The sequence below is a fragment of the Ranitomeya variabilis genome, chromosome 3, assembly GCF_051348905.1.
Source record: "Ranitomeya variabilis isolate aRanVar5 chromosome 3, aRanVar5.hap1, whole genome shotgun sequence".
Taxonomy (NCBI): domain Eukaryota; kingdom Metazoa; phylum Chordata; class Amphibia; order Anura; family Dendrobatidae; genus Ranitomeya; species Ranitomeya variabilis.
Window position 1 is genome coordinate 718,530,774 of NC_135234.1, and position 16,245 is coordinate 718,547,018.

The 16,245-nt window shown below is 43.5% G+C and overlaps 1 protein-coding gene across 2 annotated transcripts in view; it reads right to left on the reverse strand.

Moving 5' to 3' along the window:
- RNF17 (ring finger protein 17) overlaps nt 1-16,245 on the reverse strand; it is a 362,040-nt gene that overhangs the window by 115,702 nt on the left and 230,093 nt on the right. For both annotated transcript variants that reach the window (XM_077298329.1, XM_077298328.1), the window contains exon 26: nt 1,458-1,624. In XM_077298329.1, the coding sequence (XP_077154444.1) occupies nt 1,458-1,624 (167 nt within the window). The remainder of the gene's footprint in view (nt 1-1,457; nt 1,625-16,245) is intronic.

Here is a 16,245-nt window from a genome sequence, read left to right on the forward strand (position 1 = left end):
TAGTGTCTTTGTGTGCCTTTATTACCTACCTATGCTGCCGAAATACGTTTGTAAAGTCGCCGTTTTCTGCTGTCACTCACGCTGGTCTGGTCCTATGGGCGTGGTGACAGCGCTGTTTCTCCCCCAGAATCCTGCTCATCATTACATTGGTGGCGTAGTGGTGTGCGCATGTCCAAAGAGAATATCCACTGCCCAGGAGATGAAAAACAGTGCGATCTGCGCTATTCAGCCGTTTACCGGTGGGCGCGGCCATCTTTCCTGTGGCCGCGCGTGCGCAGATGGAGCGCTCTGCTGCCTGGGGCTTTAGGAAAATGGCCGCGGGATTCCGCACGTGCGCAGATGGAGATCGCGGCGGCCATTTTCCTGAAGCCCCGGGCAGCAGAGCTCTCCATCTGCGCACGCGCGGCCACAGGAAAGATGGCCGCGCCCACCGGTAAACGGCTGAATAGCGCAGATTGCGCTGTTTTTCATCTCCTGGACAGTGGATATTCTCTTTGGACATGCGCACACCACTACGCCACCAACGTAATGATGAGCAGGACTCTGGGGGAGAAACAGTGCTGTCACCACGCACATAGGACCAGACCAGCGTGAGTGACAGCAGAAAACGGCGACTTTACAAAGGTATTTCGGCAGCATAGGTAGGTAATAAAGGCACACAAAGACACTAATTTAACGCCCAGCTCTGCCCCTATTTAACGCTATTTTTAGCTCATCTTCAAAAAACGGGGTGACAGCTTCCCTTTAACTAGTTAACAGCCGCGGGTGGATCCAGATTCCCCCGCAGTGTTAGAGGCACATGTCAGCTGTTCAAAACAGCTGTCATGTGCCGGAAAAGATCTGAGCTCAGTGCTGGAGCCTACATCAAAGGGAGGGGTTAATAGGGAGGTTTGTCATGAAGGAAAACAGTCACCTCTATGTAAAGTGTCTGGAAGGCTGAAGTTGATGCTGCCCAAAGAGTTGATAGGCACCAGACCAAAACTGTAAGGGTGCGTGCACAGGATCAGGAAATAGCAGCGCTCTGGAAGCAGCGTATTTTTGCTGCATCCAATTACGCAGTTAAATCCACTTGAGTTCATTAAACAATGCGGATTTACCGCATCCAATACATTCTATTGTGGAAATTTGTTGCGGAGACTAGCGTGGAAAATAAGGGGTTTTTCTTAGTAGTCGACAACCCCTTTAACATGAGAACCAACATGGCAGCCATAGGGCAAGCCATCAGCACCCCGTGATTGCAAGCGTGGGGGTCAATTGATGCCCAAAACGATGAGCCTCCAGCGCCTTAATGCTGTTGTCAGCGCTAAACAGAGGCATTTGAGGGGTTAATAGTAGCTTAAATCTCTGCTGTTACATGCATATGTTGGCTGTAGATTACATCTAGCATCAGTTGAGATTGCTCCATACACCGGGTGTGTGATGTACATGTCGGGAAGGGGTAAAGAATTTCCACGTACCGTAATCATATCTCCACCAAGTATGTCAAGGACTTTTCCTCTGTATGACATGGTGTCTGATCCCTTAATAAGGCAGCCTTCTCTCTTCCTCCAAGTGTAGGGTGCCATTAAACCCAAGCATTTAAATGAATTCTGAATTTCAACCATAAGCACACCAAGCTCGATATCTAAAAAGTAAAAGCAAATGTCACATTAAAGCATACGTCAACAAATAGTTTATCATCATCATATGAAGGAAGAAAAACAAAAAAAAACAAACATCAGTCTGACCATAAAACATTCATCTGCACAAACTTTTTCAAAGACATTCACCCAAATTCATCATTGCTATTTCGCCACTTTTCTGGGGTAATGTGCCCTTGATTAGTGGCTTTAGAATTCACACCTTATTTACTATACAATTTGTGCCATTTTATAAATCTCTTGTTTTTGTCCTTTGACAAATTGCTCATCCAAATGTTTTAGACATTCATGAAATGAGACTTTTAACCCCTTCCAGACATATGACGCACCAGCACGTCATATCTTACGGGTAGTACTTCCCGCAAATTAATGTACTGGTAAGATCGCCGTTGAGTGTTCAGCTTGTCTCTAGCCAGTGGAGGAGCCGGCACAGCCCCACTCGGCTGCTTAACCCTCTATATGACGGGATCAAAAGCTATTGTAGCATTTAGAAGGCTAGGAGAGGATTAGAGGGCTCCTTCTCACACCCAATTGGGACATGCTCTCATGGGTCCGAAGGTTGCCATTTCAGCAGGAGGTCAAATAATGAACTCCGGTTCTGCCAGCTACAGTGGCCTATTTGACCATGCCAGGAGAATGGTCTGAAAGGCATTCTGTCAGAATAACACTGACAAGTATAATGCATTGCAATGCATTATACCGGTGATTGGAGTATAAAAAGTAGAGGGACTAAGGAAAACGAAAACTTAAAAATATTGAAAAATATGAAAAATAAATAAATACAATAAAATCACAAAATATAGAACAAAAAAACAAAAAAAAATAAAAAATAAAACTATTATACCAATAAATATATATGTATATTTATGTAAAAAAAAAAAACAAAAAAAAAAAAGTACACATTTGGTATTGCCGTGTCCGGAACAACCTGGTAACTGCCACACTATTTAACATCTTCAGTGAACAATTGTAAAAAAAAATTAAATAATTAAAAACGTGGCAAAAAACTATGCTTTTTCCACATACTGCCAAAAAAGTGGAATAAAACGCAATAAAAAAGTTGAATGTAAATAAAAATTGTATACCTGAAAAAATCTTGTCTGACAAAAAATAAACTCCCACTCGGCTCAGTCAGCAGAAAATTTAGAAAGCTATAGCTCTCAGAATAATTTTATTATTTATTTAATGGCCTTCGGCATTGTCTCGAACTCTCTTGCCCTAAGATTGTGCATGCCTAGATAGGTCCACCTGGGCCTTCTCTGCCGTTATCTTCTTAGCATCAAGCCATCGGGTTTTTGGTGTTCTTCTTAGTCTTGTTCCTTCTATTCTTCCAACCATGATGTATTTCCCATATCATGTGTTCAAAGTAGGCAAGTCGTAGCTTGATGATCCTTGCTTCCAGAGACATGTCTCGCATGATTGGTTCCAATATTTGTTTGCTCTTCTACCCATCCATCGTATTAATAACATCCTTCTGCAGCACCAGATTTCGACAGTGTTGATTCTTCTTCTGTGTGGCTTATTTATCGTCCAGGTTTTGCATCCGTATGTTACAGAAAAGACCAGACTATGTACAAGCTGTGTCTTCATCACAAGTGAAATATTTCTTTATTTGTAGACGTTGTCCAATTTCTTAATTGTTGATTTGCCCATTGCTATTCTATTCTAATTCTGCTATTGCTGGAACAGCACCAACCCGAAAACAAAAGATATCTAATCACTTAAACTGCAAGAGGAACGGTGAAAACAATAAAACCAATTCTTCACCTGCTGTTGATTTGTTCATTCTGCTTCCCAGATCACAGTAAGGCTCGGGTCATATTTATTCTGCGCTGAGCGCTTACAATAACTACGGAATTACACTCATTAATCAATGGTAAAGAGGCAAATAAATATATGAAGAACAAAAAAAGCAGTAGTATAGATTGCCAATAAAATTTTTTAGTAAACACAACTAAAATCATATAGTAGGTTACGGAACTCAAGATGACTGCTAGCCAAGCAGGGATAGCCAACACAGTAAAATAATACAAAGTGATAAGAGTGCATGCACAGTAAGGTATAGGAAAATCCAATAGTAAGTAAATAGTCAATGGGATATAATGCTCCCTAGCAAATCATATGGCTACTAATGTATCGTGAAACGGCAGCACTTACATGGATGGAGATGTGATGTGTGGCGTCCCCCCAATGCACGTTTCGCCTCCTGACGTATTACTGTGTTGGCTATCCCTGCTTAACTAGCAGTCACCTTGAGTTCAGTAACCTACTATATGATTTTAATTGTATTTAATAAAATTTGCTTTATTGGCAATCTATACTGCTGCTTTTCGTTGTTCATATACTGAGCGCTTTCAGTAGGATTTCTGTGCAACTCTCTAAAATAAGTGATTCAGAGGGAACCCCTGGCTAAAAATTCCCTATGACGCAGATGGAGGAACTGTGGAGGCTGTCTGGCCTATGATCCGGCGATGTCACGTCGTCTTAAGTGTGCATAATGGTGCCGTAAACTACAGTTTTGTGGACCTCTGAAAATAGAATACAAAGATCGGCGTCCAGTGCAACTCTACTGCCTCATTATAGTGAATCCTCGGTGGTTTCATCTGAACATCTGACTCACATAATTAGAAGATTTACATGGAAACCCCAAAGTAAGCCCTCAGCATAGAGCACAGAATGTGATCCAAAACTATGTAAAATTTTCCCAATCAAAGCTTCAATTCAATCCTCAAAAACAAATCCCCACTCAGATTGGTCATCTCTCAATGGAAATATAAAGGGCTTCCACATTACTAGTAGTGCAAAGGATGTATTTCCCATATATCCATTTTACATCAGCACAATTTTTTAAACACATTTTTTGATATGGGGGAGATAGAAGGGTTAAAAGTTGACCAGTGATTTCTTATTATTCCAACAAAATTTAAAAACTTTTCTTTTTAGGGACCATATCACATTTCGAGGGGCGTATGAGACAGAAAATTCCCCAAATGTACACCATTCCAACATTTTTACCCTTGAAGGTACAAAATACCACATTCAAGAAGTTTATTAACCCTTCCGGCGCTTCACAAGAAATGAATCAATGTAGAAGGAAAAAATGAACATTTTATTTTTTTCACAAAACGTTTAAAATCCAAAATTTGAATGGACCAAAATGGTGTGCAATTTCTCCTCAGCACGCCGACACCCATATGTGGGCGAAAACTACTGTTTGGACGCATGGCAGGGTTAGTAAGAGAATGAGCAGAGTCTGACTTTTTTAAAGAAAAATTGGATGGACTCATCAGCGAACGCCATGTCGCTGTGTGGTGAGCACCTTGAATCCCCAGGTGCTTCATAGAAAAATATACCGCTGAGTCGTGAAAATAAAAAAAAAAATCTTATTTTCAACAAAAAAATTCTTTAAGACCCAATTTTTCTATTATCACAACAGGAGAAAATGGAATCTAAGAATTGTTGAGTACGTATACACCGTATGTGAGGGAAAACTACTGTTTGGGCGCATGGCAGGGCTTGGCCTTGACCTTTTGAACGCAAAATTGCCTAGAATCCTTAGCAAACCCGATGCTCGGTTTGGAGAGCCCCTGATGTGCCTAAACTATGGAACCCCCCACAAGTGACACCATTTTAGAAACGACACTCCTCAAGGAATGCATCCGCGAGTGGGGGATCACCTTGAACTCCCAGGTGTTTCAAAGAAGTTTATAACGTTGAGTTGTGGAAATAAAGAAATAACATTTTCCCCACAAAAATGTTTATAGTCCCGATTTTTAAATTTTCAAAAAAGTAACAGGAGAAACTGCACCATACAATTTCTTGTACAATTTCTCCTGAGTGCACAGATACCCAGGCACAGGGCAATGCTCAGTAGAGAAGAAACACTATAATTGATTTCAACTTTTTATTTAAATTTTATAAGCAGTAAAAATGTTGACACCACATGTGCCTCACAGAAATTTATACAATTTTGCAGTGAAGAAAGCATAATTACATTTTTACAGCCGAGATGATGTTTTAGCCCCAAATTTAAATTTTTTTTATAAGGGCTAATAGGAAAAAGTAGACCTCTCAGCTTGTTGTGCAATTTCTCCCGAGTGTGACAATACCCAATTGGAAACTACTTTTGAGGCACATTGCAAAACTCATGCGAGTAGGAGCGCCATAATTTAAAAACAGAATCCCCTATAACTGACCCCACTTTACAAATTACACCTCTCAAAATAAATCATCTAAGGGTGCACTGATCACATTGACACCATGGGTGTGTCGCAGAAATTTATACCACTGGGCAACGAAGAAAAAATAATTACATTTTCACAAGGGCAAAAATTGCACCAAAATGTATCTCACAATTTCTGCTGAACGTGGAAATATCCCATATGTGGCTGTACAGTACTGCTTAGCCACACAGCGCAAACTTTCGTTTTTAGTTTGCAGGCTCCATATACAGAACCCAAGTGCTAGAAGAGCACCAGGTGCTCTGGGCAATTCCCTTCAAAATTTAGACCCCGCCTTCCCCGACGTCTTTTCTGGCAGGCCACGTCCCAACGTCGTTCTTTGATCAATCGACGTTGCATGGTGCTTTTTCTTGCGATTTTTTCTTGGCCCCGTGCACCATCATAGCTATGCTGCTTTGCTGACCAATCACATTCACATGGCTACACTTGCGCGCCTTCCAGAACTTCGCCCCTTCCTCCTCGTCTGCGCTATTACAGCTTCGTCCTCAGTCTGCGGTTGGCATTTCCCACCCCGGTCCCCGATATCTGTGGGTTCGGGACCTTCGTAAGCGTCTACGGCATCCGGAAAGGGCCAAGTTGCAGTGACGTCTGGTAGTTGGAAAAACACTGCATTGGGCAGCACCACTCGAGATCCAGCCCCAGGAATACAATGGGCAGACACAGAGCTACTTAAAGGCCCCGTCACACTTAGCGACGCTAAAGCGATCCCGACAACGATACGACCTGTCAGGGATCGTTGCTGCGTCGCTATGTGGTCGCTGGTGAGATGTCAAACAGTGAGATCTTCCCAACGACGCAGCAGCGATGCGGCGACATGTACAACGATGTCGTTGGTCGTTGTGACCCTGTCACATGGCAGCTATTATGATTCAGACCTCGATGAGGGACGTCCTGTGTCGTCTGAGTCGTCAACGAGGTCGTTGGTAAGGTGTCAAACACAGCGATGTGTGCTACCCAGCGGGACCTCAACGATCAAAAAAAGGTCCAGGCCATTCCGACACGACCAGCGATCTCACAGCAGGGGCCTGGTCGCTGCTACGTGTCAAACATGGCGAGATCGCTACTGAGGTCGCTGTTGCGTCACAAAACTTGTGACTCAGCAGCGATCTCGCTAGCGACCTCGCTTAGTGTGACGGGGGCTTAACACTTATTTTTTTAAAAAGGATTACAGCAGCTCCTGTGTGCCAGTCGACAGGCAGAGCCTCCACCTTCTTCCCACAGCTTGATGTTTCTGGTTGGGTAGATTACCAGTCTCTTGTCTCAAAAGGGAATAAAGGGTCTCTAGCTCATAAAGCATTAACTGGCATAGGGGCTACTCTGTTTTCCCACTAGGAGAGAGTCATGGTAATAATCTTTCTCTTACAGAACCACCCATAACAGACGGTCTGGTGACGTACCTCTGACTGGTGCACATAACATTCCCATAGGTCTCCCGGAATAGTTGTGAGGTGACATCTCTGTGATTCAACACATATCTCTGCAGAATGGACAAGGAGCTATGAAATGCACAAGACCTGTGAAGGTGTCCTGTGGTTGCATCTTGTGCAAAATTTTACATATAACCTTTGCTTCTGCACTGACCGGCTTCACTGCCCTTTCCTCAGTAGCTTCTAGCCTCTTGCAGCCTGTCAAGAGAGTATGTCTCTTCCCCTAGGACCACTACAATGTCCGTGTGTTTGATACAACCACGTGCAGACCTTGTCTGCAGCTATGGTCCTTCTGCCTATGCAGATATCTGCCCAGTACCGGTATTCTGTCCAACACCCAGAGTGAGTCACTTTCACCAATTATCATGAACCAACATGGACCGCTACTGTGATCAGCCAAGTAGCTTTAAAAGGATTCTTCGCCTCAGAAATCAATCAAAAGGGCAGCATGTCAGCTCAAGGATTAACACTGTTAGGCCGAAGACACACTAGAGATTTTAAAATCAGTCTGATTTTGTTCCTGCAAAGTCAGACGAGTGTCATGCAAGTAAAATCCGATTTTAACACCTAGCATCCGACTTACATCGGAATGCAGTGAGATTGCAATGCGATTTCAACATGAGCTATAACAGAGCAATTCTCTTGTCATTTACACACACACAAAGGAAATATTCTTCAAAACACATACACATACATATATATATATATATATATATATATATATATATATATATATATATATATATATATATATATATACACACACACAGATTAGAAAGGTAGATAAATAAAAAGCCGGCAATTCAGCTATCTCTAACAGTAAAATCACAGCAGGACCCGACAAGATAGACTATATAGATTATATACAGTATTATATACAGTATATGTTGGATTTTTGGTCCAGAATCGGATCACAACAAGACAACATCTGCAGAGAGTTTGTATTTTCTGTTAAGGTACCTTCACACTAAACGATATCGCTAGCGATCCGTGACGTTGCAGCGTCCTGGCTAGCGATATCGTTTAGTTTGACACGCAGCAGCGATCAGGATCCTGCTGTGATATCGCTGGTCGTTGAATAAAGTTCAGAACTTTATTTGGTCGTCAGACCGGCGTTTAGCGTCAGGTTTGACACCAAAAGCAACGATACCAGCGATGTTTTACGCTGGTAACCAGGGTAAATATCGGGTTACTAAGCGCAGGGCCGCGCTTAGTAACCCGATGTTTACCCTGGTTACCAGCGTAAAAGTAAAAAAAAACAAACAGTACATACTCACCTGCGCGTCCCCTGCCGTCCGCTTCCTGATCTGACTGAGCGCCGGTCCTAAAGTGAAAGTAAAAGCACAGCGGTGACGTCACCGCTCTGCTGTTAGGGCCGGCGCTCACACAGTGCAGGAAGCGGACGCCGAGGGACGCGCAGGTGAGTATGTACTGTTTGTTTTTTTTACTTTTACGATGGTAACCAGGGTAAACATCGGGTTACTAAGCGCGGCCCTGCGCTTAGCAACCCGATGTTTACCCTGGTTACCCGGGGACCTCGGCATCGTTGGTCGCTGGAGAGCGGTCTGTGTGACAGCTCTCCAGCGACAAAACAGCGACGCTGCAGCGATCGTCATCGTTGTCGCTATCGCTGCAGTGTCGCTTAATGTGAAGGTACCTTTAGTCTCTTCCTTCCTTGCTAGACTTCAGGTGCCGACAGCCTGACCGGCAAGTGAACGGGTCCTTCTCCTCATGTGAAGATGTTGTTGCGTTTTCCAAGACCATGTATCATGTTCTGCACTCAGTCATTCCATATGCGCCGTGTGGAATCCCTGGCTAGGTCTTCCCTAGTAGGGTTAGCCTCTGTGCCCACCTCCAGTGATCTGGCATGGCAAGGCTGTTTTCTGCCTGCTCAGTTTTTTCTGCACCTGGGTATCCCTTCCGGGACTCCTGCAACTACGTTGTTGGACCTCATAGAACAGAATGCCCTTATGAATAAGTAGCTCTTCTTAACTCTTTTGAAGCAGCTGATGGTTCTCAACAACACTATGATAACCGTCGCATTGTGTACTAGTCAGCAACAGCACATGTGAAAACACTTGGTTATATTAATAGATCACAGACTGCACATAAGTTAACAGTTTGATGCAGCAACAAAAAAGGCAAACAGTTCTAGGATGTATTAAGAGAAGCATAGAGTCTAGATCACGTGAAAAAAATTATCCCCCTCCTCCTTGGTCAGACGTCATCTCTAATACGGTGTTCAGTTCTGGGCACCAAATTTTAAAAAATACATTGAAAAACTGGAGAAAGTTCAGAGAAGAGCTACCAGAATGTTGAGTGGAGTGCAAGCTATGTCCAAATGAGAAAAGGTTAGGCTTCTTTCACACTTCTGTTTTTACAATCTGCACAGGATCCGTCAAAATGTTGATGTGCTGATTGTAAAAAATGGATGCACTGGAGCAGTTTTTTTTACGGTGCATCCTAGAAGGCTATGTGCATACGTTGTGTATGTGTCTTCGCCGCAGTTTTTCACTGTGAAAACGCATACACAACACAACCCATGATAAAAATAATTTTAAATAATTAAAAAGTCGTGATATTCTTACCTTTCGGTGTCCTGAGCAGCCTTCCCGATGCTCCGTTCCCAGTGATGCATAGGAGACAATGACCTGTGATGACGTAGCGGTCTCAGGTCATTTCGCTATGCATCACTGGGAACCAGAGCTGCTGGCAGCATTGCGAGCATCGGGGGGCTGCGGGGGACGCCGGAAGGTAAGAATAACACAATTTTTTTTTTATTTTTTTTTAAATTATTTTTAACATTATCTTTTTTTACTATTGATGCTGCATAAGCAGCATCAATAGTAAAAAGAGAGAGAGCGAGAGAGAATTTCCCTGACGGGAAATTCTTCCGCACATGATCAGTTTGAAAAGACGGCATCCGTCGCTGGATTCCTGCTTTTCACAGTCAGCGGCGGATCCTGCGTCCATAGGCTTCCATTATGGCCAACGACGGGCAGCGCAGGATCCGTCGCTGAGCGATTTTCCGACGTGCAGAAAAAAATGTTCCTCTGTGCGTTGTCTCCGCCCGACGGACAGCAATTTTACGACCGATCCAGCGCACGACGGATGAAATGTGTGGCCATCCGTCACAATCCTCCATCGCTAATACAAGTCCATGAGAAAAAACTGATCCAGCAGCACCATTTGCTGGATCCGTTTTTTTTCACAAAACGACGGATTGTGACAGAAAAAGAAAGACGGAAGTGTGAAAGAGGCCTTAAAGGATCTGGGAATGTTTACCTTGCAAAGAAGAATGCTAATACGGGACTTAATAGTGTTCTACAAATATCTGAAGGGATGTCACAGTGTAGAGGGATCATCCTTATTCTCATTTGCACATGGAAACACAAGAAGCAATGGAATGAATCTGAAAGAGAGAAGATACAGATCACATATTAGAAAAAACTTTTTGATAGTGATTAATGAGTGGAACAGGCTGCCACAAGAGGTGGTGAGTTCTACTTCAATGGAAGTCTTCAGAAGCTGGACAGACAGCTGTCTGAGATCAGTTAGTGAAACCTACATTGAGCAGGGGGTTGGACATGATGGCCCTGGAGGTCCCTTCCAAATCCTAACATTCTATGATTCTATGATATGCGGGTCCACATGCAAAGATCCATTGCTATTCTTCTCTTTTCAGGGTTGTCAGTCAATTGCTTTTCCAAAAACGGCATATTTCCACACAAGTTTTTCCTCTGGATGAAAGTCTTCCTTGCAGAAACAGGTGAACCCCCACAGTCTCTGACACTCAATTTTTAGAGAGTATCATCTCCATGAGTCATGTTCTCCAAGGAATTCCTCCTCAACTTCTAGTCTTTTCCAGACCATTACATCTTTCCTCCAATCAGACCTTTTCCATTCCCACTCTCTCACAAGAGCCCCTCTGTGAGACCACAAAGAGATCTCAAGCTGGTGAATAGTCCTGTCTGTCTGTGTCATCTTAGGAGGGAGTCCAAGCATTCAGTGAATTCCTCTATGGAGTCTGAGAGATGTCTATGTTCATGGAAGTTCAGAACAACTACCCTCACCTGCAGTCCAGGAATCTCTCTTCTAGACATCTTTTTGATCAATGCTTCTGTCTCTCCTGCTCAATCCATCCTGATAGATTTGAAGAATCTTGCACCATCAACTTATTGAGTGCATCTCTGATCTTTACTTGGCGGATAGACTTCGACATGCTGCTCAATACCGAAAAGGAAGTCTTTATCCCTGAAAAAAAAAAACAAAAAAGAAGAGCACAGCTTTTCATCTTACCTAGACTCCCCTCTCTAGGTTATCTATGTCATTGTTGAGTCCTTTGGACAATAGGGTAGCTCTGATAGTAGCGTTCTCTTTTGCACAGTTCTATAACAGGCCTCTCCAGCTCTTCCTTCTGTTTCTCCGGATGGTTTGGTTATCTCCAAGAACAGACTGGCCCTTCTCCCTCCATGAGTCTACAAGCCCCTGGTTTTAGGTTCCACCCTCATTCTTGTAGGAGATCCTTCACGCGACTTCAAAAGGGAGGTCGTGATGGCAAACGCCAGCCTCCTGGGTTGGGGAGCAGTTTTACTGTAACTCAGTATTATTATCGCTGGAAAATTTTGAAGACATTCAATTTATTTTTCTCTCCTCTATTAGCAGGATCTTTTCTGTCAAAATATCTGGTCTGTATCCAACATGACAACGCCATGGCATTTATCACTGTTCAGGATGGCACTCATTGTCAATTGATTTGTCAGACGTATCCTGTACTCGGTCTTGGCGGAACAAGGTGTGTAGATGGTTGTCAGCAGAAAATATCTCCGAAGTGGACAACTGAGCGGCAAAATTGTCAGATTGCAAAGGACTATATGTGGAGGGGCGGTTTCTGATTCTGAAGATATCTAACCAGGACTACTTATAATGAACCTGACGGTATCCAAGTGGATCATCTCGATCCTTCAGTTCATTTTGAGGTTCCGTTTTTACCGCTTACAAATTGAATTGATGCCCTGACGATCTCCCGTTCAATTTTCCTTTTAGTTTCCCTTTCTTCTGCTGGTCCCCCCCATGGATCATGAAGATCTAGGTGGAAACAGTCAATCATCAGCTGTGAATTGGGCTTGCTAGTCCTGGGACGGAAGGTAGATATTCTTCTTGAAGCGACTCCCTGGATCGTCCAGTTTGTCCAGACCTGTTTCCAGGGTACTCTCTTCCACCAGGATTCTCAGGCTCTCAAGTGAGACAGCTGTTGAATCCACGATGTTTAGAACTTCAGGTTTCTCCGATCAGGTCTTGAAGACCATGATCAAGGCAATGAGGTCCCCCGCAAGGTATTCTTCCTCTATCCTTGAATATGGGAGGCCTCTTTTTCGCTGGCCCAAACCATTCTTCCAGTTCCAATATGGTTTTCTTTCCCTGAGGTGCTTTGCAGTTGGGCCGTTATTCTGGTTTGCTACATTGTTCCCCCAAGATGAGGCATATTCTGGATTCTGATCCTTAGGTCGGGCACAGTTCACTCTCTACCTCTTTCCCGATTCCCCAGGCTTATGTGGAGTTGGTCGTTATTCAGGGCCCTTCCCACGCATTTTTATTCTTCCGTTCTTATCCTGGAAGTTGCCTTGCTTGTGTCAATTCCTTCCATTAGGCGAGTGTAGTTTTCCCTTTCTTGTTCTCCACAGAGAAAAGGTGACCTTGTGTTCAGTTCCTTATTTTAAGGAGTTTTCCTTTTTCTCCTTAATAGGTTGATCATTCTTCCCTAACTTTGTTTATCTTTTTTCGATCTAGGAGCAGTCCCCAAAAGAATGCTGGACCTGATCAGGGCCATACATCCTTTCATGCATAGGTCCTATTCCTTCTAATGATCAGATCGTTGTTCGTGTAGAGGTTTTCCCACTTCTAAATCTATTTTCTCCTGTAGTATCTTCATGTCTCTCTATCCGCTCTGCTGTTCTGGTAGAGTATCGGTCTAAGGATGGAGTGCACTCACATGGGTTTCACCTTGTTTTTTCCGTTTTCTTTTACAATATTATCTTTTCCCACCCTTGAGATTCCTTTGGGAGGTCTTATGGTTTCCTGTGTCCTATTTGGATGATGGCTTGTCAAAAGTAATGCAAGACAAGATCAGTGATTGAACAAAGGGGATATTTTGTTAAGAGCATGGGAAAGAAGGAATTATTATCTATCCTGACTTCATTTTGCCTATTGTAAGTGCATCTCCTTACATGCAAAATAGAGTCAATATCTAGAAATAGGGTCTCAGGTATTTCTTTGTTTTAGAGACTTAGAGATAACAGAAAAGTGAAAGTAAAGAAAGTAGAGCCACACCTAGACCCTAGAGCTGGGCGAAGATAGTATTAAGGTACCGTCACACTCAGCGACGCTGCAGCGATATAGACAACGAGCCGATCGCTGCAGCGTCGCTGTTTAGGTCGCTGTAGAGACGTCAAACACAGCAGCTCCAGAACGATGCAGGAGCGATCCAGTGACGTAACGGCGACTCACTTATCGTTCTTGCTGGTTGATAGCTCCATGTCTGGCATTGCTGGCGTCGTTGCTTTTGATGTCAAACATGACGATACACCCCGACCTAGCGACGAAATAAAGTTCTGGACTTCTAGCTCCGACCAGCGATGGCACAGCGGGATCCAGATCGCTGCTGCGTGTCAAACACAACGAGATCGCTATCCAGGACGCTGCAACGTCACGGATCGTTGTCGTTCTCGTTGCAAAGTTGCTGAGTGTGACGGTACCTTTAACATTAGCCAATTAGATGTATGTATGCTAATGCCAGCGCATATGTAGATATTAAGCTAAGACAATTATATTGTTACAATATGGCTATGTGCACATATAGGAAATGTGGTGCAGAATTTTCTGCACTAAATCTGCATCTCCTGGCAGAATCTGCAGGTGCAGATTTCCTGCAGTTTTTGTGCGTTTTTGTTGCGGATTTTGTGCAGTTTTTGTGCAGATTTTACCACTGCGGATTTTTATCATGGAGGGGTGCAGAAACGCTGCAGAACCGCACAAAGTAAGTGACATGCACTTCTTTTAAATCTGCAGAAATTCCGCACTGATTTTTCTGCACCATCTGCACAGCTTTTTTTTTTTTTACCATTGATTTACATTGTACTGTAAATCACAGTGCGGAACTGCACCTTTTCTGTGCAGAAAAATCCGCTGCAGTTCTGCAGGAAATCTGCAACGTGTGCACATAGCCTATATGTCCAGTAAAAAAAAACCTCTATAAACCCTGGATGATGATGATGTAATAAAAGAAGTTCTGTTCTGATAGTAAGTGTGCAAGAGTCCTTCTCTCCCTTTGAACATGTACATGGATTTTACAATTGAATTTGGAGTAGACATCATAGAACGTCCCACAATACGTGGCGACGACCGAGCTCAACTAATCCTCCTGTTCAACCACACCGGAATAACTTGGCTTAATTGTCTACATGGTTAACAGTTATACCACAAAAACACAAAAAGTGACCATAAACAACCACTCTGTGCATGTCAGTAAGTTTTTTCTTTTGTGGACACAATCGCGTTACGGATAGTGTTGAGCATTCCGATACCGCAAGTATCGGGTATCGGCCGATACTTGCCGCGTATCGGATACCGGAATCGGAAGTTCCAAGATTCAAAATGCAGAAATTCAGCCAATGAGAATGATTCCAAGTGTGGGCACATCCTGTTTAGCATGGAGGGCATGAAACTACTGGCAAGGCTGTGATTGGCTGCTGAAATGATGTCATGATGCAGTTTAAAAGTCGCTGGCGCCATTTTGCGATCACTCTGCTGTGAATTCAGTTAGTGACAGGACGCTGTTTGCTGACTGAGGGACAGTTTAGAGATAGCGATTTGCTTCTTTGTGCTTTCCAAAGGCTAATTTAGCAACCGCTGTGTTCACCTACTATTCACCTTGCTTTTGCCTTGTAGCGCTGTTTTCACAGCGATCTGCAAGGTCTGTGTGTGTGTGTGTGTGTGTGTGAGTGCAGCCCACTCTCTAGTCTGAGTGCAGCCACATAGGCCATCCATAGCTGGTTGTATTCAGTTCAGGGAGGGTGGTTCATTGCCTCATACTGTTCTTTTTTTTTTTTTTTTTTTCAAGTAGTGTAGTCTGCTGCTAATTTATTCAAAAAAATCCTATTAGTGTCTTTCCACCCGTCTCCAGCTAATTTGTGGAAAAACACTACATAGGATAACGTAGAGGAGGGTTTTTGGGCCTTGCAGCGCCGTTTACGGCTGTCTGCACGGTCTCCGTGTGATTGCAGCTCGCCCTGTAGTCTGTGAGCAGCCATAGCCTGGTTGTCTCCAGCTCAGGGTTGTTCACTGCGTCATACCGCCAAATCAATTTTCATTTTGTTTTAAGTAGTGCAGGCTGCTGCACATTTTTTCAAAAAAATTCCTATTAGTGTCTTTCCACCCGTCTCCAGCTAATTTGTGGAAAAACACTACATAAGATAACGTAGAGGAGGGTTTTTGGGCCTTGCAGCGCCGTTTACGGCTGTCTGCACGGTCTCCGTGTGACTGCAGCTCGCCCTGTAGTCTGTGAGCAGCCATAGCCTGGTTGTCTCCAGCTCAGGGTTCTTCACTGCGTCATACCGCCAAATCAATTTTCATTTTGGTTTAAGTAGTGCAGGCTGCTGCACATTTTTTCAAAAAAATCCTATTAGTGTCTTTCCACCCGTCTCCAGCTAACTTGTGGAAAAACACTACATAGGATAACGTAGAGGAGGGTTTTTGGGCCTTGCAGCGCCGTTTACGTCTGTCTGCACGGTCTCCGTGTGACTGCAGCTCTATCCGTTGTCAGTTCAGCCCCCAAAAAATAAATAAATAATAAAGTTCACCAAACACACCAGTTACACCACTTTACATTTGTGTAGGCCACATTAGCTCATATTAAAGTCTAGTCCACACTTTAGAAAA